At 49.0% G+C, this 24,572-nt stretch overlaps 1 protein-coding gene across 1 annotated transcript in view; it reads right to left on the reverse strand.

Moving 5' to 3' along the window:
• The window catches only part of XYLT1 (xylosyltransferase 1), a gene marked incomplete at both ends in the record, with an annotated part of 272,575 nt that overhangs the window by 50,251 nt on the left and 197,752 nt on the right, over positions 1-24,572 (reverse strand). Inside the window, 2 exons of the mRNA XM_084250520.1 lie at positions 17,759-17,961; positions 18,875-19,047. Coding sequence (XP_084106646.1) covers positions 17,759-17,961; positions 18,875-19,047 — 376 coding nt within the window. The remainder of the gene's footprint in view (positions 1-17,758; positions 17,962-18,874; positions 19,048-24,572) is intronic.

The following is a 24,572-nucleotide window of genomic DNA, read 5'->3' on the forward strand; positions in this document are numbered from 1 at the left end:
CAGGGTCACCAGCCAGTCTGATGGGACAAGGTCAATACGCAGCACAACACCCAAGCAAAGCCACATGGTCTGGGATAAACAAACACTGGTCACCTCTGCGAGCCTCAAGCAGACAGAGATTTTTGGCTTAAGAGGGAGATTCTGGAAGATCAGGATGTGCTGCACCAAGGATATTCTTTACCCACAGATGTCCAAGGCTTTTTGTTTATTCAGAGGACTGATGAGAAATTAAAGAAGAAATCAGACTGTTTAAACAGAGAACACAGGCTCCAAGGTAGCAATTTGGCAGTTCTTAGAGACAGAAACTACCTGAAATGTTCTAAAAGGACACAGAGCCTGTACAGATCAGATGGTCTCAAGCTGGGGCAGCCTGAGGCTCCCTAAGCCAGTGGGGGCTCTGGATGACCCTCCGGGCTTTTTTCAGAGGAGTCACTGTCACCCGTTTTCACAAGGGTGTCCAGGGTGAAGTCTCAATAGAGGGAAAAAAAAGATTTAGTAGATTAAAAATAAAAGTTCAAAAATCATTAAAGAAGATAATCAATTCAGATGCCAATTGTTTTTTTTGGTTTTTTGCAGGGGAGGCACCGGTGGCGGAGGAGGGCAGAGTCACATCTGACCAACCCTCTCCAGCAGAGCCGGCCGAGCGCCGCCCTCACTGACCGCCTGTCCTTGGGAGGGTGAGATTTCTCGGAGCGGCACTCCTGCCTTCTACACAGCGGGAGTTGTGACGCCTGTGTTTCCTGAGCTGTTTTGAGGATAAAAGGAATGATGTATTTAGGTGAAGCGCTTGGCATGGGTGCTTGGTATACAGTAAACACTTAATAAGTATTTAATTCCTCTCTTCTTTGCAGCTCCCTTGCTTTCCTTCCTTTCCTCCCTCCCTTTAGACTCTGACAACAGAAAGGTGGTTACCAGGGAAAGGCAGGCCGGAGGCTGGAATGGGGCGTGGTCAAGGGACGTGGTGGGAAAAATGTCACCTTGGAACCTATACAGTTTTGCAAACTAATAATTCCTTAATAAAAAAGAAAGAAGGAAGGAAAAGACCTAAGGATAGCGGGCTATGACTTCATGGCAGTATTGGGAAGTCAAGAAGTTTGTACATTTCAAAGCCCCTAAGGAGCAAAGGGACTCTATTTCTCTCTTCTCCTTTTTAAAATAAAACGAGAAAAACAAACCTTTCTTTACAGCAAACAATTAAAAGGAGTGGTGTAAGTTATGCCATCCCTCATAAGAATCAAGGAAATATTCACTCTGCACAGTGTTTTGGGGTTCCAATGAGGAACCCCAGTTGTGAAAGGCTTGGCAAGCACAATGTCTGGTCCATATGGCTGCTCCGTACACATAGGGGCAAATGTTGAATGAAATCCCTGAGGCCCTGCCAGGTCCCTGAAATGGGATTTATAAAGTCATAAAGAATCCCTGTCATGCTGAGGCAGATCAAGGGCGGGTCCGGCTGAGATGAGCCCAAATGAGTGACAGCAGATGATCTGTTTTGGGTGGCCTGGACTGAAGTCCACCTCAGCTGCTTCCTTGCTGTGTGAGCTTGCAAGTTATTTCCCCTCCCCCTGCCAGTGTCCTTGGCTGAATCAGGCAAAACCTGGATGAGCTCGTGTGTGTGAGAGGCTCACCCCCCGTGCCTGGCACATCAGAATTGTTTGGTTCATCTGATTACTCTTGTCACTTACATGCCTCTGAGGGAAGACAAGGATGGCTGGATTCCCAGGCACACAAAACTCAGCCTACAGTCACCAGGGATTTGCCCAGGGGAAGCTGTGGCCCTTGGGATATTAACAGGCCCTAAAAGGTGGAGAACAAAGCAGAGGCCACCCTCTCTGTGGTTGACTCCCTTGCCAACCCCCCTAGAGTGGTATCTACAGAGCTGGAGTCCATCTCTTTTCCTACTTTATCTACTTAGTATTTCTTCCCTTTCTCTCTTAGGTAGCTGAGCCATGTGCATTAACAACTTACCATAATGCTCAGAAGAACTGAAAATAGGTATTCAACCAAAAACCTGGAGCATATTCATAGCAGCATTGTTTAGAATAGGTGAAGAGAGACAAGGACTCAAAGGTCCATCAGTGGATGAAAGGACAACCAAAAATGGTGTTATCCATACATGGAATATTACTTAGCCATGAAAAGGTGAAACGCTGATACAGGCTGCGACATGGTAAATAGCATAATGCAAACATTATGCAAAAGCAGTAAGACACAAAGGACCACATATTGCAGGATTCCATTTCTATGAAACATCCAGAATAAGTAAATCCAGAGACAGAAAGCAGATTGCTGAATGCCAGTTGCTTGGAGAGAGGGGGAAATGAGAGCTTAATGAGTCCAGGCTTTGCTTTTGGGGTGATGTCTAGTCTGGGACTAGGCAGCACTGGTGGTGGCACAACATTGTGAATGCACTAGTGTCACGAATGGTGAATTTCATGTTTTACATATTTGATCACAATAAAAAAATAACTTCAAACTGACACAAGGTCCGTGTAACATCTGGGATATCATAAATATTTTATATGCAACATCTACTTAATCCCCACAACCACCATAGGAGGCAGGCTGCGTCAGCTCCGCTGTGAAATTGAGCTTCTCAAACCTTCAGAAATATGTTGAATAACAAGACAATGATGGTGATGTTAACTACTGAGGACATAAGTCGTGTTCCAGGCATGTAATAGATATGGATGCCCATAACCCCCTCCAACAACCTCATGAGGGGGGTACTGTTATTATCAGCCATCTGGAAGATGAGGATGTACAGAGAGGTTAAATAACTTGTGTGGGATCACACTTCCACACGTAATGGAATTTGCACACAGGTCACCTGACCTCAGAGTTCAAGGGCTTCACCATGGAGCTCCAAGGATAATGGTCGGATGGAAACTGGAATGAATGTGCACAGCTGTGGTTCTGCCTCCCAGTCCCCAGCGGGAGACTAGATGCATGCCACATGGCACCAAGGGACCACCTGGGACTCAGGTTCTCCCAGGCTGCATGGCAGTGGAATGGAGAGGCGTGGTTCACTGACACCCCTTGGCTTCCTGGGCTCCCAGACAGGGCTGACCTCCTGCATCTGTGTGGGCACGTTCCCGTAAATGGATCAGTGGCTGAGCCATCTTTAGGATTTATGAGAACCCATGGCAGCTCACTGTTCTTCTGAGATGGGCTCTCTGTCTTTTTGGAATGTTTTCCATTTTCATGATGGAGAAATCAGAAAATGCCTCTAGCTGAAGGAAACAAGTGATGACAAAACCTTTTCACTGGTCCTCAATCCAGGAATAAGTCCAGAGATGCACTGAATAATTGTGGAAGTGAAAAACGTGCACTCAAGTGTCAGGGAGACTTCTGCTGCTTAGGAACAAGTGACAGTGGGCACGGCGGCCACTGTGGTGTCATATGGGATGGCCATTTCTTTGCTCCTTCAGTAAAGACTTAACAAGTTCCTACTGTGTGTCACACACTATACCAGGTACCAGAGACACAGACTAAGCAAAGCAGATGTCAGCCTAGTGGATGTGTCCCCCTGGGCCACTGTTATTGTCACCATTTGTTGACTTTCTCTGTGCCATGTAGGGCACTGTGCATTTCACAGCCTAGACCTTAGAGCAAAGGTTGAGGTATGTAACTGTGATGGTTCCCATTTCACAGATAAGGAAGCCAAGCACAAAGAGCATGAACAACTTGCCCGAGGTTCTGTGGACAGTAAATGGGACAGCTGGACCCAGACTCTGCTGACACCCCAAATGCACACTTCATGACCCCTTTACTACACTTCTCCTGAGCACTGGAAAATTCCTGCCTAACAGAACAGAGTTTCTGAGTCCATCTCCAGCTTACAATATCTCCCCAGAAAACCCAGGGGCATGGAAACTAAGAACACTGTGTTCTGCAGAAAGGCCCAACAGAGAGAAAATAACAGCAACGAAACAACAGGGGGGACTGAGCCTGGTGGAAAGTAATTACCTGCACTATAATGCACATATATATCCACTAGCAGAAAATATTAGCTATTTTATTTCCCCTCCCCCAGCAGCCTGGTACAGTTCTCTACTGTTTCTTTCCTTCAATCTCATCATGGCACTTACCCCCTAAAAAAAACTTTTCAAAGGTAACCTGTTGCTTTTCAGATAAACTCGGGCTCTTTAATAGGTTCTCAGGGTCCCAGGCCCTCTAGAACTGCTTACGGCTCCTACTTCATAATCCGGCTTATGCCCTCACTACCTCTCCCACATAAGCCTCTCCTGACTTGCTGCATGGACCTTGTTCCATCATGCCACAGGGCCTTTGCACATGCAGGCCCCTTTGGAACACTCATCTCCATCTTCCTACCCAGATAATTCTTCCTCTTCTTTCAACTCTCAGCACAAAGGCAGCTTCTCCAGGGACACTGTCTCTTGATTCCATGGACAAGAAGAGGTCATATTTCAGTGGCTTTCCTGTATTATAGGTATATAAGCTTCTTCCTAACAAAGTCATGAAGATGTAGTTATTTTATGGCCTGACCTGTGAGAGCAGAGATGGAACTATCCTATTGGTGGCAGTAACTCCAGATCTTCATCAATGTCTCACATGGTAGGCTTCCAATACGTGGCTGATTAATTGCATGAATCAATCTACTGATCAATCAATAGTGAGGTCCTGAAGCTGATATTTTGATAGAATTAGAATGTATTTTATGGTCATGACCTTGGTGAAAAATTTTACTCCCTCTTCCCAAGTCGACAATGCTACTTGAGGCAGATTCATGAGACAGATCACAGAAGAGCCCAGACACATCTAGGCAGAAAGACGGTGGGGAGCCAGACACACAAGATCAACCAGATTTGCAGAAAGCACAACAGGAACACGTGTCCAGTCACTCTGGGAAATCTGTGAGAATTAGCCGGCATTAAGGCATTAGTCAGCAACTTGCCTGGTCAGCCAAGGAAAGATAAACGAGTCTTGTGCTTTCAGGGGGGAGCAGGAAGCTGGGGTAAGTGCTGAAATCAATGGGTCTTGGGATTCAACATCATTAACCTTTTTGATTCAGATTGAAGAAGCTGGTGCAGGGTGAATTGCAGTGCTAATGAGCACCAGGTATTTCTGATGGTTTTATGCAGAGAAGGCTGGGTAGTAAGAACACACAGTCAACTCTGGCTGACACATACTATGGGGGGCTGGAAAGGCCTAAAGGCATGAGGATATCTGTGAATAAACTCTCTATGAGACTGTCTGTCTCCTCTTGGCTGGCCCTGGTCAGGGAACACTGATGGATGAGTTGTATTTCATGTGAATTTTCCAGCTCAAATTCAGGATTGATACACCTGGTCAGGAAAAAATAAAGTTAATGGAGACTGTTGTTTCATTGCTAGAACCTGGGCTGGAAGTCTGGGTAGGGTCAGGGGAGGTTGACCAGAAGGCCTTGGCAATCAAGCGCACCATTTCTCTGTCCAGGGTCCTGAAACCTAGAACATTGGACTTGATCACAAGCTGGAACCTGGGTTACAGAGACATCTGAGAAAATGTAGGAGAAGACAATCATAGGAAGATAGGTGGGTGACTAAATTTGCAACAGCTAAGACATGTGGCTTTTGGGCCAGATCTGGCAGAATGATCTAGTGCAGAGGTATGCAAACTACGGCCCACCACTTGTTTTTGCAAATGAAGTTTGATTGGGACATAGCCATGGCCTTTCATGTACTTATTGTTCACAGCTGCCTTCTGGTACCAGGGTAGAATGCATCATTATGTTGCCCACATACTGCTCACAAAACCTTAAACATTCACTATCTGGCCCATTCTAAAAAGTTAGCCAACCCCTTCTATTCTAATGCTTCCCTATTTCTGGTTATTCATATACTTCCTCACAATGTGCTACTGTACTCACATTATCAAAATATTGTCCTGGCCACCCTCTTCCTTCTGTGATTATTTTTCCATTTGACCCATAACCCATTTGCGTGTCTATTGTCCTTTTCACTTATCACGCTGGGTGCCATAATAGTACTATGCTTTCTCCCCTGATGTCCCCCAGCAGCCAGGGAAGTACTTGGCACATGTGGGTGCTCCACATTTGTTGAATGCTTGAAGAGCCACTCACCCTTTGTATTATTGCTTTGTCAAAATTTTCTTATTCATACATGTAATCTTTTAAGGAAATTGACCAGAAATCGGGGATATGCTTTCCTTTTTATGTGTTAAAATAAATGCAGACATTTTTGTAAGTTTGCCTGCAAAGTGCTTCATGGCCTCTTACATGCCACAGGTGGTCCATGCCTCATATTTGGGAAGTGCTGACTTCTGGTTAAGGACAGGGGTGCATTTAAGGCTGAGCTCACTTCTTAGTAGGTGAGTGACTTTGAGTGAGCTTCTAATGTCTTTTCTCTCTCATGTGGGGACAATGCAGGTCCTCTCTCACCAGGTGGCTGAGATTAAATGAGACCATGAGCAACACTTAACTCAGCACCCTGTATACACTTGGGCTTGATGAATAGAGGTGGGGACTTCTGGGAGTGAGGGCATTTCGTGGGAGCTGAGCTCATGACAAAGCAGCGCCATTCAGCACGGCCGCCATCACTCTCAATGAAGCCCGTCTTGGACACTGCCCTGGCTGCTGAGTGACTCCACCGCATCTCTGCAAAGCAATTTGGATTAATGGGACTATTTAGCTGTAGGTGTCCAGAGAATGCATTGTTTAAAGTAACTTGTTAGAAACTTCCCCAGGGCGGCAAACTTTTAAACAAAGATTGACTCTGTAATCAAAAACTGCTTGGCCTTAAACCACGTTCCAGCCTCCCAAACAGTGCAATTATGTTGAGAAAGGGGTGGCAATGTTTGTGCCCCTGGCTGGGTTTGCCAAGTAATGTTGACTGATGAACACAATTAAATTGCACCAGGGAGGATCCGTCTCTGGAGGAGGAAAGGACACAGGAGACAGGCGGCAGCTCTTGGGGGTACAATTTCCATTTTCCTCTGAGAGGGAACAAAAACATGGATGTGGGATTCTGCTTGTCCCTTTGCCCTGGGAACACTGGGCAGCACCTCCAAATAGCCTCCCTTTCTCATCCTCTGCTTTCCCATTAAATGGGGGGGGGATGGACAATGGACCAAGACCGGAATTGGGGTTCCAGACTCTCAATGTGGACCTGGCAGGGCTGTTTTATTTCAGATGGGAGGAGGAAGGGGGTGAGTCTGGGGCTGAGAGCTCTGCCTTGGTTTCTATTCCATCACTATCCTCCAGGTTGTGGACCTGTCCAGATGTCGGAGCCACTTTCTGATGCTTCCTGGAGGGGGCAGGGATTGAAGGGGCTATGAGGATTGGTCAGAGGCCGATGACTTGGCCTTGGCCTTGGGATGGAGAAGTTGGGGAGAAAGTCTCCAACTATGGAGGAAGTCTCCAACTTGAGACTTCAGGCGGGGGTGTAGCTGTACTGATTCAAGCAGAAGTGGATGTGAGACGGATACTTTTGTCTTAGTCCACGGCAGTGATTCAGAGCATCAGAGAAGGCTGATAAACACTAAGGTTCTCTTCAAAAAGCCTTGTAGCAGGGAAGGGAGCCAGGAGAGGATGGCTCAGCTGCAGATGGATCCGAACCCAGCCAATTTCAAGGAGGCAACGAGTTCAACATGAAGTCAACTGCCTTCAAGACTCCTATAATGAAGGACTTCCACAAAGGCATCTGTGCTTCCTCTATCTGCATTTCCATAGCAATACAAAGGTACAGAGATATGGAAATATAAGAGAGAAGGAAGCAGAATAAACTGGCCACAAGAAAGGCCAGACTATGTTTTTTCTAAATATAATAACTTCAGGATTTGTAGATATCATAACCACAGCCAGAGACCCATCTCTGGGGTACTGGTAACAATGTCCAGCTCTGGATTCGGTCCTGTGTTCCAGGATGTCTCATCTCCAGTGCAATCCCATGAGGAAAGCATTGTGGGGTGGTCCCTGCCTTTGCTTCCCATGCCAGACACCCTCTCCATGCCCCTCTCCTTACTAGGTCTCCCCAGGGGGAGAAGGAACTGATGGTGCGATTCCAAGTGTTGGAGGGCCTGCCTGGGCCTGTTTACAAATGGGCTAGGTAACCACCCAGTGAAAGCCCCTGCCGGGATCCCACTACCTTCTCTCGTATCTTGCTTTCAACGTGGGCTGAGCCCGATCCTCTGGGACTAGGACTGGCTGTACTTTTCCATCCTGCCTCTTGTCTTCATGCAACTAGAAGAATGAAGAAAGTTACAGTCTCTCCCTGGGAGACCTGAGGGTCCTCTTTTCTCTACACCCATCAGTACAACGAGCATCCTGGTCCCCAAATTTAGAAGGAGGGGGGGGATGAACATGAGGTTGCACATGGGTGCCACGCCTGGGCCATCTTGCTCTGACCTGGCTGTGCATCCAGCTGGCAGAGCTGGACAGAAGGCAGAGCCTGGATTCTCATTTGGCTGCGGTTTCTTGTGGGGCTCCCTGATGGGATATGATGGTTGCCCTCTTACAGGTGAGAGACCCGAGATCCAGGAAAGCTGGATTCACCTGTCTTGAGAGTCTACAGCTTGTAGGGAATGGAGATGGGCTGCAGACCCAGGTCAGGCTGACATAACAGGCCTCTCCTGGAGTGAGCGATGGTGCAGAAAATGCCAGCATCACTGAGGCTTTGTGGTGGAACAATTATGTGTATTTGTGGGGACAGCAGCCATTCCTTCCTAATTAGGCTGCTCGAGGCTAACAATTAAATGAGTGAGAATTCCACCCAGCACCACAATTATGGAGCTTGGGGAGGGATCTGGGAAGTCTGAGATCAAGCAGATGCAGGATTAGAATGGAATTTGAAAGCTGGAGCTGCCCCCCTAATACCAGACAGCTGGCTCCTCAGTCCATGCTTAGAGCAAACAACTGGGAAAGCCCCGATCTGCCACGAGCAGAGAAGAGAGCCCTCCTGGACACACGGCCCACCGGCAGGCATGCCACATGGTGGGGCCTGTGCCCGCGAGATTGCTTTCTTCCCTGGAGCCGACCGTTCATTCATGAGCAACCTCACAGGTAAGGCAGCTGGCAGAGCAGAAAGCACACTACCCTTGGGAGCCAGCTGAGCCTGGGTTCAAACCCAGCTTGCCCCTGGTGTGGCCTGTAGCACTAGTCCACTATGTCAGGCCCTTCTGTATGCGCCCCTTGGGCTGCTGTAAGGATGGCAGCAGAAAGGACCAGCGGCTCGGCTGCTGCTGGTGGCCAATTACTCTGGCATTAGATCATGAATGGGAATGGCTCAGCGCTGGGTCCCGCGACTGTGCACGAATGGCAGCGAGTACTAGTGACGGAGCCTGGCAGATGTAGAGGGTTTCCCTTGGCATCTACTTTGAGAATCCACCACTGACCATGCTCCATCCTAGGCAATGACTCAACATGGCAGCAAGGGAGAGGAAGACACTTAAAACTATTAATAAATCAACAGAGTTCCCATCTGTCCATGACTGGACCTTAACACTGTCCCTTCCACCTGTGCCAGCTGAGTTTCTGCTATCATCAATAAAAAGGGGTAGCAACACCCCTCCTTTATCCTTATCCTGGGATCTTTCAGGACCTGCTGTCCCTCTAGAATGCCCTTCAGAATCACCTTCCTCTGTTGGTAGATACGAGGGAGGCAGGGGAAGAACAACAGACTCTACCATGTGGCTCACTCATGCATGGACCACCCTGGACTCACACCTACATTCCCAGGATGCACTTGGACAGGGCAGGATGCACACCCTGGCCATTGGGGGACAAGTCACAGAAATGAAGGCTCTGCTTGGCCAAGAAGCAACCATGCCCAATGCACTGGGCAGGAGATGCCCAGGGTTGGAAATGTCCCATCCACAGACACACAGAACTGCTGCCAAGGGGCTGGAGAACAATGAGCTCTGGAGGGAGAATTTAGGAAGAAAATACCATGCAAAAATTCAGTGCAGGGTCAGTCTGGGAGTTGGCAAGACTGTCAAATGGGCAGAGGATGGAGACCAGGTTTGTTTCTGATGTGTTAGCATCCATCCTTGTCTTTGGTCAGTGAAATTCTCTTGTGTGGAAGTATTTTTGCCCAACACAAATATAAGGTCTAAGAGGGCAGGAGCTTCTAATTGGTTTTGTTCACTATTCTATCTTTAGCATCTAGAACTGTGCTGTTCAATATGCTATTTGCTAACATTTAAATTAAAATCAAATTGAATTTAAAATTTAATTCCTCAGTACCACACAGCACATTTCAAGCTCGCTGTAGTCACACGTAGCTAGTGGTAGCTGAATGGGTGGCACAGTTCTAGAACAGTTCCATCACCAGTAAGTTTTATTCGGCAGCTCTGGTCTAGAATACTGCCTGGCATCTAGTAGGATCTCAAAAATCATGTGTCGAAATAATGAATGACTGAAGTGTTTGACTTTCTGGTGACCGAAGAATGGACATATGACTCGAGATAAAACCATCCAACCCTTTCTACTTCTTTTCATTTGGAATGAAAGACTGAGAAAATGAGTATCAAGCAAACAATGTGGCTGGAATTATTTAAGCCAAGTGGCATCATCCGTGGGTGAAGCAGTGACATCATTCCGGCCCCTTTCTCCTGCCAGCCTCTGTGCTAGTGTGTGAGCTCTTCCCATCCTGCCAGGAATGTCCTTTCTTACATATATTGGCCAAGACAGTGTTCTAGACCCTGCTAACCACTCTTGCCTTTCTGAGAAGACTGGGTGTTTTCATCTGAGTCTCATGAGAACCTTAAGAACTGCAGGGGATGCTCCGGGTCAGACTTTACTTCCAGAAAGCCCAGAGAACTGTCTAACCTAAAATATAGCTCAGGAGACCCAGAACAGCTGGCAAGAGGCAAGCAAAGTGCATTCTTGCAAAGGCAGGAGTGCACTCTGTCAGGCTGAAAAATAACAGGGCTGGGGAAATGATTATTTTGCTACTAGATGCAGACAAAACAGTTAATAGCATAATTACTGGCATGTTTTTCCAGTTCCCTTGTAAACAACAGCCCGAGTAGATCCACCCTTCCCGACCCACACATTATCTGGGAGGAGCTTCCCTCAGGTGGTGTCATGCCAAGGTTTGGGGGTTTCAGGAAAAAGGGTACGCATCTCTGAACATCTACAGAATAGAAGTGGTTGGACGCTGAGAAAGTGAGGAACAAGGGAGACTGTACTGGGGCCCAAGGCACGACTTCCCATGGAGGGCTGAAGCGGACACATCTCCATCACAGCGTTTATCTTGCTTCCCTGTAATTACGTGATGAGCTTCTACATCTCCCCCGTGAGAGGTTTTCAACCCTCACTGTGTATCTACTGCACCTGGGGAGCTATAAAAAAACATATAAATTCTTGCTTCACCTGGCTGGGATGAAGTCCTGATATTTTTAAAAAGCTGATATTTTGAAACGTATTTTAAAGAAAATTTCAAGAATCACCCACAATTCAGATTTTCCACTGAGAGCTATGGTCCTCTGTATCTTAGGGGCATGACGCTGAGTAGGTGCTCAGGCAATGATTATTGAACGAGGCAACAGGATTTCCCCAAGTCCAAGTTCACACAGCTAGTAGACAGACGAGTTGGGATTTGAACCCAGGCAGTCTGGGTGGGGTGGGTAGGGGAAAGGGGTGAGGGTGGGACCAGTGGGGGCTGGGGGTCGCTGCTCTATTTCTAAGTGGCCTTGGAGAATGCCCTTCTTCTAGTCCATTGTCAGGATCTGGCTCAGTCTAGTCCTTCTGGGGAATTCTGAAGGCCCAGGTGTGAAGCAGTGAGGATCGGACTTGGGCAAGGATGGAGGGGATCACAGGTGGAGATATAATTGGGAAACATGTCAGGGTTACAACTGGAATCTGCAGGGCACACAGGTGAGGGCACACTGATTTCCAGCTGCTGGTGAGCAGGTGGTCCTGTTCAGAGAAGGGTGGGAAATGAGACAGGGGCTGATGTGGGCTGGGAAGAAGTTCAAGAATCATTTGAGAGGGGCCTCCCTGGTGGTGCAAAGGGGTTAGGACACAACCTATGAAGCTGCCCACAGCCTCTGCAGCATGAGTTCTATCCCCAGCTGGCCAGGTAAATACCCACATGGTGCAGCAGACCTCTCCTGACTCACCCACTGCTCCCCTCAGCAGTGTATTTCAGTCAATCTGCCTCTTCTGTTCCCCACTCTGTCTCTGGTGAATCCTCTCACCCCCCTACACCTCTGGCCTGTACTCTAGTTCTTGTATACATAAATAAATAAATCTCTGAAAAAAAAAAGAATCATTTGAGAACTGTGATCTCATGGGGAGATCACAACATGGTTCTATTGAGAGCTACACCAGCTATTCAAAGCTTCCAAGGATGCTATGTCTTTTGTTGATGAGTTTTTGGTCTAAAAGGAAGAAGAAACTCCTCATATCCATTAGGATGATGTTCAACCTTGTAGCTCAGGGGCTAATCATTCAGCCACCCAACAGAGCACTCAAGTGCCTGCAGGGACTGGCTTCTGCTTACCTCACCGGTGGTACCACAGTCACCTCTCAGTTCCTCAAACATGCCAGGGCCCCTTCTGTCACTGGGCCTTTGTCCATGCCATTCTCTAGAACACTTTGCTGGTACCCCTCCCATTTCTGCTAGTTAATGCCTAATCATGGAACACAGCTCATGGGCAGCCTCTCCACAGAGGTGGCCCCAGACCCCAGTCCAGGTAAGCTGCACCTGCTAAGTGCTTGTAGATGCCTCCTCCCTTTCCTTCAGAGCATGATATATGTGTGAGGTACATCTAGGGTTAGTCTTGCTTGATCAGGCCTGTGTAAACACTGGCCTTTTGGATGTTCTAGAGGATGCATGGACACCTGGTTCCTGTCTTTTTGAGCTAGTACTTCCTGTGGAGGCACCACTTATGCTCCCAGGAGGCCCTGGTGGTATCTCGGAACAGTGGTCTAGCTCTAAGGTCAAGAGTAAATTAAAAGTCCACAGAGTGCCTCCTCAATAGGGTTAGAGTTGCTGTAGACTCCCAAAAGGCAAAAATCAATGGACCCTGGGTTTTGCTTAAGACATTTCAATACTGTTTTTCCCCACTCGTATGCAGACACACACATGCACAAGCACATGCACAAGCCTGAGGGGCCCTGGACACACTCATCCTTCCTCCATTTGCCTGCTTTGCCCAGGATGCAGGGCTTAGTGATGGAAGACAATGGGGGGGACCTGTTTCCACTGGTCCCAAACAAGCAAGAGTGGGAAACACTTCTGGTCTCATCCCTTCTGTGGCCCATCTAACTGAAGTCTGCTAGCAGTTTCCTACCTTAGCAAATAGGATAAATCGAATAAAGCCATGTGCTCTTTGATGACTGAAGTCCTAGCAGGTCTCAGTGTTTGAAAACATCCAATATCATCCATGCCCATGGATACAGATCAGCTCTAACCACAGCCTATCTGGCCAGGTGGCCATGTCAGCAGCAGAGTGGGAAGACCTGGACTCTTCAAATACACTTAGCTGGTATATTACAAATACTGGACTATTCTCCCACAAACAAGTTGATCCTATTTGTTTTTCTTGAAACAGTCAATCTTCACAGTCAAATTTGCTTTTTCCACTTTTGAAAAAGATGTGAGTTCAAGAAGTATTTTGCTGGGCTTTTCATGAGTCATTACACAGGAAAGCAATGCAGCTGATGACTAAGGCCCGTCTGGGGTGCCACGCGGCTCCACTGCTATACTCATAACAGCCTGTATTAATCTAGCACTTTCAATGTGTTGAGAATTGTTAGGCCCTCGACACACAGTATTCCCTTCAATCCTCCTTTGACAGTCTTGTGAGATAGGCATTAATATTGTGTCCTGTTTTTTGGGTAGAGAAACCAAGACACAGAAAATGTAGAGCAACTTGTGTTGATTCACACAGTCAGTCAGGGGTGGAACAAAGTCTTCAATGAGGCTGTCTGCATCCAGGGTCTGGTGGCCAGGAAAGACCAGCAAGTCTTTGCTGCCTAAAAGGGGAAGCGTCTGGCCTCCATTTAGAGTAGGGGGGCAGACACAGGGAAGTGATGTCAGATCACAGACTACTCAGAGTACCAGCCACTTTGGGGGGCTCTGTCCTAGGTGAGCTCCCAAGTTTTCCAACACTCTTATAAGGAAGCTTCTGACTTGGGTACTCCCACTTTTTGAGAAGGCCCCTAAGTTTTCTCTCTCCTGGGATCGAAGAAATAGCGGTTTGGGAAGCTACAGATGGAGCGGCAGATGGGAAGTGAAAACCTATCAGAGTTGCCCAGGATAAAATCATTCATCTGCAAAATTCATATGTTTTCGTGTGGGGCAACTTCACAAAAACAACAGCAAGAGGAACCAGCAGTGCTTGATGCATAAAGTGCCTCTGGGCATGAGGATGGCAAAGCACAGTGGCAGAAAAACTTGGGAAGGGGAGGAAATAAGAGCAGTGGGAGGCTGACGGAGAGAAAGACGGACTGAGAGAGATGCAGAGAGACCTGCAACATCTAGCTAAAAAAGCCAGAAATAGGATGACTCTTGTCTCTGAACTCAAATAGGTGGGTATGTGGTCTGAGAACGGATTTCAGGGTTCCTGAGAGGGGAGGTTAGCTTGTGACTGTGGCTCAGGAATTAATAGGTGACAATTATTTATTAAGTACTTTCTAAGCATTCAGCACTGTGCTAGTTCTAATATTCTATCCTGATTTCACAAAGATTAGATGTACTTGCTGATAACCACCTTCTGATGAAGCAGAGCTTATATTTGAACGCTAGTCACCTGAGTCTGAGCATGCATCCTCTCGAAGGCTGAGAAACTAGAATTTCTCATACCCTGGTGGAACTGCCTTGGTTAAGGGACCAAGGTTATGGCTTCAGTTTGCAAATCAGCGTAGGTCCTCTAGGGGGCAGCCTGGAAACCAGGCATAGTTCTCCTGGGAAGAGCCAAGGACACTGGCTCACATACCTGGCTGAAAGAGGTCTCTGCCATAATGCCACCACCTGATCTAGCCGGGGCTGTCCTCTGGGACCTCTACTAGAGGTCTGGAGGAGGAATTACCTCTCATGACCCTCCCTGGGGGCAGTTGCCCACTGGTGCAACTACTATCCTGTCCAACCATGAGGTCCAGGGCCTGGGGCCATCCAGCGCCTCTGGGAAAAATGCTTCCCCAAGGGGCCAACTTGAAGCAAGAGAATGTTGGCACGGGACAGAACTGGTTCTAATCCCCAGTTTGTCCTTATATGACCATGGCCTCAGTTTGCCCTTCTGTACAATAGGTTTGCTTTGAGGACTGAAGGAGGTGCCCACCATGCTAGTTGCTACACTCAGCATTTTGGGACTTTTCTGAAAAGATGGAGGAAGAATGTCATAACCCTACCTTGTCCTGAATGTCTCTAAACTTCCCTCTCCTTATTCTTTGGTTTATTATACTCCATCCATGTTTAACGTTCTCAAAGGCAACAAGCCCTTTGCTAACCCAAGTCCTTTCCAGACTGTTCTTTCTATCAGGAACTGGAGAGTTCACCACTGGAGGAGGTTTTGTCCCTTGAGGACAGGTGGTAACATCTGGAGAGATCTGTGATTGTGAAGACTTGTGGGGCACCACTGGCATCTATTGGACTGAGGTCAGGGATACAATTAACCATCCTCCAACACATGGGACAACCTCCCGCAACAGAGAATGACCCAGCCTGGTACAATAGTGGTGCCCAGGCTGGAAAATCCTAGCTCACACGATCTTTTTCATTTGCCTGCCAATCCCTCTTTTTCCTCCAGGTCTCACTCAAAACTTCATATTCAGAGGCCTCCCTAGCCTGATAGGTCCCTCCTGTTTTTCTCCACTCACACCACCTTCCTTTCTTTACAGTCCTTGCATGATGATCTAGGCTATGTGCTGCCCCGGGTGGGGTGGGGTGGGGGGGCGCTGTGCACACCACGTGCCCCAATAGTGCCCAGCATAGGAGTTGATTAACAAATGTTTGTGGACTTGTTTAAATGAATGAGTATTAAGTAAAATTTTGCCCATGGTTTCCTGAGCACCCTGTTGGACCCTGTTTTCTATGAACAACAGAGACAGGTCTCTAACCTGTCGACATTGTCCTCAGGTTCAGGGTGCCAATGTTATCTTAACCAAAATGCCACAGACTGAGGTCCCCTCCAGCATCCGGGGCCTCCCAGCCGGCCATGGGATGCCGCCACGCCCAGGACTGAGGCACCAGGAATCACACGGTGCAGGAAACGAGTCATTTCTAGCTCTGACTGAGACCTTCTCTTCCATGCCGGGACCTCATCTAGATCCTGATTGAAAACCCCAACTCCTGGGAATATGTGACCTCGATACTCAAGGCCGTTAAGAATGACTGGTAATGTTTTAGGTGTGATAAGCATATTGATGTTCTGTTCAAAGGGAGACCTTATCTGTTGGAAGTGGTATCCTGAAATATTTACAGGTACAAGTGTGTGTCTTAGAAATGCTCCGGCGGGGTCAGGGAGAGGGACACGGGTCGAGCGAGCACCAGGCTGGCTGTGAGCTGATTATCTTTGAAACCGGTGATGTCAAGGCGGGGGTCACAGACTATTTTCAGTACTCCTGAGCATGTTTGGGAATGGCTCTGATAAAAGTCTTTTTTTAAAGACTCTTTCAGGTCTTCTGGGAAAGCTTACCCAAATCCCTCAAGCCGTCAAAAGAAGGAAGACTTCCCCTGCACTCCCCCACCCCACTCATTTCTCCCTTTCCGCCTTGTCCGTCAATAAATCAGCCTGGCAGACAGACAAGCCAAGAACTGTCTTCTTGACATCTTGCCCCTTCCCCGAAGTTCTCTAGACAGGTTTGCTTTGCTCATCATGTATTTTCAAGAGCTGTCAATGCTCGTGCAAAGGGCCAGAGCTTCCTGGCTGTATCTGGCCTCTTAGGGGCTGCTGGCTTCTCTGCCATCCTCACACAATGTGGCCAAGTGGCTGCAGGCTCAGAGGGCGAATGTTCTAGAGAAGATCGAAATCTCTAGGTTCACACGAACCCTCCTAATTTTAAAATATGGGTCGTCAATTCATTTTCTAAAATTTGACAGGAGCCAAGCAAACACCCCTGGGGGTCTCCAACAGCCCAAGGATATGGGTTTCTGACTGGCCAGGGCCATGGCGACCACTCTGTCCCCTTCCAGTTCGTCACCGAAGTCACACCTGCCCTTCCCCTGCGCACAACACACGGCGGCTCCCATCTGGCTTCGAGGAACTGCCAAATTCTAGAATCCCCAAGACCTCATCCCGATTTTCTCTCACCTCTTATGCCTCCACTCCTCACTCACTCTGTTCCAGATGCACCGCCCCCCACCATTCCTCCAACACCCCAGGCCTGTCCCACCTGTGGGGTCAGCACCTGCTTTTGCCCCTGCCGGGGCCATGTTCCCTGAGTGGCGGCTCCTCCACCTCCTGCCACTCTTCCTGGTGAGGAAGTCCTTGGCCACTCTCCTTAAAATTCCTTCCTTTCCTGGCAATTACTCGCTGCCTTATTTTTCTGATGTGTCATTTTATTTATTTTGCTTGTTTGTCTCCCCCACTTGGCTGGAAGCTCCCTTGGGGGCAGGGGCTTTAGTCGCTTTAGTGTATCCTCAGACCTGGGAAAACCGTGTGCTCAGCACATCTCTGCTGAAAGAGTGAGTGAGTGAACACATATAGGATCCTCGGGGGCCATGTGGCTCCTATGGACACAGTGCGCGAGCTCTGCCCGCATCTCAGGAAGGCTGGGATGAGCCGCCGCTGGAGGGGGTGAGCGGCTGCGGGACCCCGGGCCAGCTGGCTGGGGCACAGGGCGCCTTACCTGATGGGGTAGTCGGCTGCGCTGAGGTTGATGAAGAAGTCCCAGGGCCAGTCGGCCATGTCCAGGAGGTCCCGCATGCTCTGCAGATAGGTGGACAGCAGGCTGGCCCCGCCCCAGATGGTGGCCATCCTCCAGGGGGTGACGCGGACGTTGCTGTACTGCCCGGCGAACTGGAGCACTTGTCGGTGCAGGTAATTAGAGCGCTTCCCAGGAGAGAGAGAGACGGTCAGCAGCCGACAGCAGCAGACAGGCCCTGCGCCCCAAGCCCACTCCGCCCCCTCCCCTTGTAGCTGCTGTGGCTTCTGCACACAGTAGTGCTGCTAAGTAACTGGCTCAAGAGCTGGGGACCTTCTGCATGGCTACTTGAGTCTTTATCATTCCTGCATTTTACTTTAGCTCCTGGAAATGCAGATGCCCTGGTCCAGCTTTTCAGCGGACAGCTCCCTGGGTCATGGGCTGGGGCCTGGGACTCTGCATTTTCACACCAGACCTGTGCATGTGACCTGGGGGTGACAAGTGGTGCAGTATGGCTGTGCCTAAACCTGGTGAGCATTTTAAGAGGTGAGACTCCCCATCACCCTCCCACGGACTGTCAGAAGCAGGCCTTTCAGATCAAGCGTCCCTTCTGCCTCTTGACAAATGGCAGCATCCTGTCTCGTCAGTAGATGACGTCATGTCAGCTCTCTGGGCTCAGAGAGGGTGAGGTGAGCAAGCCGCTGCAGGCTTTCGTGAATGAGGCTTTCCTGTGCTTGTTAATGGCTGCCCACACACCACCACGGCCAGCTCCAGAGGCTGAGTCAGTGGACAGAGCAGCTTAAAATCTCTCTGGCCCTTGAGAGAAAAAGCGTGGCCACCCCTGGGTACTGTTCTCACAAAGTGGCTGAGGGCGTCGGGCAGAGGGGCAGTGAGGAGAGGTAAGGCATACGGTGCTTATGAAGAAAGTCTAAAGTCGCAGCTGGGAACTGTGAAACACACACACACAAACATGCACATGTGCAATGCACACACATACACACACACATGCAGAGAAAGGCAGCTGTTTGGCCCATGAGCCTCCCTGAAAGGCCAGCTGGGAGGGGCGCAGAAGCACGGCCCGGGGGTGGCCGGGGTCCTCACCTTGTCCACATGGATGTAGTAGAAGTGGTCCCGGTGGTAGATGGCCTTGAACATGCGCTGCAGCTGCCGAGAGGCGCGGCCGTGCACCACCAGCACGAAGGCAATCCTGACGGGGTTGGCCGGCATGTACTCCACGGAGTCCTCGTCCCACTGCACGTTCTTGTTGGCTTTACCTGGGGAAGGCCCGAGAGACCACAGAGATGGGGTGAGGCTGGGTGGTCTCTTGTGGGGGTGGGGAGTTTCTCTGCCGCAATCATATTTGGTTCTAGAATCTGATTCACTGGAACCAAATGTGAGCTGGGTCCCTATGCTGCCCTGTTATAATGTGGCAGCCGGTTTGGGCTGAGGGCTGTAGACAAGGTTGTCAACCCACGGGAGCTTCCAAAGTCCACAGAGACACGCGCACACACTTACTAAACTACCGAGCGAGACAGGTGAGAGGGAGGAAGAGGAGGTGTCTGTCTCTACCATACGGGAGGGTGAGGTTCCTTCTTATTTGGGCAACGGAAACTGGCACGCTACTCCGGCCTGGGCAGACCACCCTCCCTTCACCTCCTAGCAGCATCCCTTCAGCCCCTCCTAAAGGTGATCAGAACAGGTAGCAGAGACCTCAGCTCTTTGCATACAAGTACACGTACGGCTACAAGCACAACTAGGAGCACAACGCTGTACCTGAAACCTCAGAACTTATCCATCACCCATAACTGAAACTCTATCATTCAATTTTTTGGGGGTCATCATCTCCCCTTTCTTCTCAGTCTATAGGAAAGCAAGGTCTCCCTCCATCATCAGCACTGGGGTGATCGGGACACTGCACCTTCTTGGCCATAGCAGGTCCATGCAGAGGTTAGCGTGGGACCGAACCAAAGCTGGTTAGCCAAGAAAAGAGAATTCCAGACTTCTGTTGGAACAACTACATAAGAGAGGTTCTCCCGTATACATGGAACTGGAAGATCCTGAGAGCCTTTCTGTCCTCACGTGGAGAGAGGCTGCCTGGGAAGAGAAGTATCCCAGAGGACACAAGGGCAGAGAGGTCCAGGCCCTAACTTGAGCTCCTGGACCAGTCACTGTCGGATCTTATTTTTCTTTGAAAGTCGGCTCCTACACCAGATTCACCTGGATAAATGCTTCTAACAGAGCTTGCTGGTTTAGTTCATTGTGATTCCAATTAGAAGCCTCCTGCCTTTCCTCAGCCTGCTTTCCTTTGGGTCCACTCTGATGCCCTGTGGTTTCTAGGTTTATGGGATCCAGCACATCATCAGAGAAGTAGCTGCAGGTGTCCTAGAATGTCATCTGGCAAAGCTGAGAGTGGGCTTGCTCAGTCTGGCGGCCAGAAGACTGGGAGCCTGTCAGCTGTCACAGGAGCTGAGTGATGGCCAAATGCACAAGGCTTCTTCTATGTCGCTCAGAGGACACCATGAAATCAATGTGGAGAACGTTCCAATCATAGCCCAGCCTGCACAGCCTGTGGGATCTGCCTCCTGCAGCCGTCTCTGCCCTGACTGCCCCTGCCTTCCCCCTTGCCGCCTGGCCTTTCTTTCCCTGGAGCAAGCTTGTTTCTGCCTCAGTACCTTTGCACTGGCTGTTTCTGCTGCCTGGAATACCCTCTCCCTAGATCTTTGCATGACTGTGTCTTATAAGCTCACAGCCATATTACATTCTTTCACCTCACCCTATTTCAATTTTCTGCACAGCATTTAAGAGCATCTGAAAGCTTTTACCTGTCTACTTGTTTATTGTCTGAACATCCCATTAGAACATAAACTCCATGAAATGAGAGACCATTTCAATCTTGCTTGGCATTGAATATACAATGGTACAACAATATCTGGCACACATCTGGCTCTCGGTGAAAAATCAATTATAGGAGGGTACATCTTGGCTCAGTATCATAACAATAACAATCCCCTTATAAAGCATTGACCAGCCTTTGCCATTCAATATTTCATGGAATCCCCATAACCCTGCAGATAGTGCAATTATCTTCATTTTGCAAATGAGGAAACCCAGCTTAGAGAGGCCTAAGACTTCGTTCAAGGCAGCATTGCTTTAGTTAGGGTACCTGAGATTCAACCAAAGTCTTAACCATGAAGGTATACTCCATTATCATAGCTAGGATTTGGGAATGTTTAAAACAATTCTGCTAGTAAGTTAATGAAATACTTGTGAGTCAGTTATTGTAGGTAGGTAAACACACATAGGTAGGATTGTCAGAAGCACTGTAGGAAGGATTCCTGTATCATGTGGGAGATTGAGTCTAGGAGGCCAATACAGTCATCTTTTCATCCATCCATCCATCCATCCATCCATCCATCCATCCATCCATCCAAATGCAACCACCCATCCAGCAAACCGTTCAACTATTCATCTAGCAAAGTGCTCAACAGTCTATCATCCAAAAAACCAACCATCCATTCATCCACCCACCTAATCACCCATCACCTCTAAAATCAACCAACCATCCATCCATCCACCCACCCATCATCCTTAAAGCAAACCGTTCATGCATCCACTCTTCCAACCACCTATCAACTCATTGATCCATGCAATATTAACTGAGCCTGTACTACATGCCAAGTACTATGCCAGGCATTAGGAAAATAAAATTCTGAAAATAATCTTTGCATTTGAGGAGCTCTCAGCCAGCCAACTGGGAAAAACAGTAGACAATGCTCAAATATTTTATAAGACCAGTGTGGTGGCCATGGAGTGAACAGTCTGCCTGTGGGGACAGAGGGGACCTTATAGAGGTTAGCCCAAAGCTCCTGAGCCCATTTCTTCCAGTTCGCCTGCAGGGTCCTATTGTCTTTTGTCCCTTGGTTGTTCAACCAGTATCTGTAATCCTGGGGATAATTATCATCTTGGATCTCAGACTAGACAGCAACCAGAGGGTTATTCTAGCCATCTTGTAATCTTCTCTCCAAACCAATAACAAATACAGTTGGTTTTCTTGGTGATCATATGAAACGGGTATGCCTGGAGGGATCACGTCCCTTTAAACACTCATATAACTATCCATGCACCCCTCTATCCATCCACTCCTCTGTCTGTCCATTGGTCCACCTATCTATCCATCCAACCATCTATCTACCCAGCATCCTTAAACCCTACCATTTGCCAGCCCTGGACAGAGCCTGGAGCACAAAAATATATGGAGACATAAGCCTGTTTTCAGAAGTGGGTTATGAATGGATTAAGGAATGTGAGACTACAAAGTAAAAGGATAATAATGTTTGGGGAAAGTCTGTACTCTGCTCCCCACAACTACAGTCCACAGGCAGCGTGCTGATCTTGGCCACACGGGCCAACCTTGGGGATGGGACATATCATCACGATGGCTACTGTGCCACTGTTTGCTACCTGGATCTCTCTGTGTTGCTCTTCAAAGGACTGGAGGGATCACGTCCCTTTAAACACTCATATAACCATCCATGCACCCCTCTGTCCATCCACTCCTCTGTCCATCCATTGGTCCACCTATCCATCCATAGTCCGGATCAATGGATATAGCTGGACATAGTCCTCAAAGGACCATTTCAAGAGCAAGTCCCCTTGAGGCGTGATCCTGCAGGCGCTTGGGGGACACTGCTCATCCCTGCCCCAGGGTCTCTGGATAACAGTGAACTGTGGTTCTTAGCCGTCCAAGCAAATGGGCCTTGGGAGGAGCCCATGCCAACCAGCCAAGGTGCCCCCTGCCATGGTAGCTGAGTGAGTGGATGAACCGGTGAAGGAATGAGGAACTGAATCAATGCATTCTGGAGAAGAGTGACTATGCTGGTCCAGTGAGCTGACGTCACCTGAGGGCAGACCCACATCAGCCCTGGGCTGGGGGCACCGGTCTAATTATTCTGTTCTGGCAGAAATGCTTTGTCATGATCTGAGACTCAGAGAGGTAGGCTCCTGTCCCCAGGTCACAGTGGGGTAGAGGCTGGAGTGGACGCTGAAGCCCTCTGGTTTCTTCCTTCTTTGCTTCTGCTGAAGCAGAGAGCAGGGGACGGGAGGCTTGGAGGGGACTTGTGCGTCGATGCTAGCAAGGCTTTGTCACTGCTCTGCAGGGTGTTTGAAGGCAGAGCAGGTTCATAGACAGACAGACATGGATGCCTTCCTTCTGGAGTGGCAGGAGGTGGGGTGACTGCAGGAAACGGTCTCCTGCTCTAGCAATGGAGCCTCCTGACTTAAATCTAAAGTTGTCCTTGGGTCAGACAGTTGGCCTGGGAGCAGCAAAGAGAAGGAAAGAAACCTGAGACTCTGGAGTACAGTTATTTTTGGGGTAGGGGTGGGTGGGAAGGAACAAAAACACCAAAGAAAGGAGATACATGCAGAGGGCGAGGTGGAGACAGGCTGAAGGCTGGGAAGGTGGGGGCAGGGAGACCGAGGTCACACAAGCATGGAGAGAAAAAGAGAGTGAGACCTGCAAAGAAGAAGAACCCGAAGGGTGACAAAGAGAGCAGGGGGAGAGGAAAAGCTGGATGTGCTCAACCTCAAACCACAGCAGCTACCCTAAGAAGCAAAGGCACCCCAAGTTCCTGACAGGAAACTGACATGCCTGCCTGTGCAGCCTCCCTCCTGGGCACATCTGGGCACATCTGCTGTGCCCCCCTCCCCTGGCCCAGCCCCAGTGAGGAAGCTGAAGCTCAGAGGTGTGAAATGAATGGCCCAGCATCCTGTGGGGGGACCTGCTCAGAGTGGCTCCAGAACCCCACTACCCATGTTGGCACAGGGAATAGATGGCCTAGCAATTTGCTGGATCAAATGGAGTGTGAGTGAGCGATTTCTGCCCCGCCGCACCCAGCCTTGGTCATAGCCTGGGGGTGCCGATTAAAGGGACCGAGGCTGACTCAGGACCCCAGGCCAGTAGTGCCCCAATGACCAGCTTCCTGTTCTTTACTCTGCACCCCTGGTTCTTCAACAATCTGTCCAACAGTTGCTCTGACATGGGAGCGGGTGTGGAGGTGACAGCAAAGCACACCACAGATATGGGCAGAGATGCCCCTGGCAGTCTGGGCTCCCCACATCCCAGTCCCTCTGGAAACACTCACTGGAAACAGGACCACTGTTCCCAGGCCTGAGGTCCTGAAAAGCACTCGGAAAAGTGGGGCATTATCCTGCTGGAGTGGGGACACTGGCTAACTCTGCTATTGGCCACATGACAACAGGTAGTCACTTTCAAATGTGCATGGTCCCCACCCTAGGCCTGAGAATCTGCCCTATGGGAAGAGGAAGGCCATCTGGACATCTGTGTGTAGATGTCCTTTGGTCCATTTATTCATTCATTCTGCATCTCTTGAGTGCCAGGCATGGGTCTAGTCATAGTAGAGTCGTTTCCACACAGAGCTTAGGCTAGTGGGGTAGAAAGTGAATGGAAAAGGAAACAAACACAGAATACAATGGCAGGGTGACAAAGGCTATGAAGAAACCAAGTTCAGGGGGTTGTGCTTGGCTGTGGCAGTAAGTGAAGGCTGCTATGAAGTGGAGACACTGGAATAAACTTTGACTGAAGCCAGGGAGTGAGCAATGAGGGTAGAGGGAGGACTCTGGCAACTGGCACAGCAAGTGCAAAGGTCTTGGGGTCTTGATGTCAAGAGTGATTATGAAGGTCCCATGGAGGAGTCGATCCAAAGGTCTTACTAATCTTCATAGATACAGAATGTTGTCTCTAAGATATTGTTAAGCAAAAGAGAAGTTCTGAAATGTTATC

Source organism: Talpa europaea, assembly GCF_964194135.1.
Source record: "Talpa europaea genome assembly, chromosome: 12".
Lineage (NCBI taxonomy): Eukaryota > Metazoa > Chordata > Mammalia > Eulipotyphla > Talpidae > Talpa > Talpa europaea.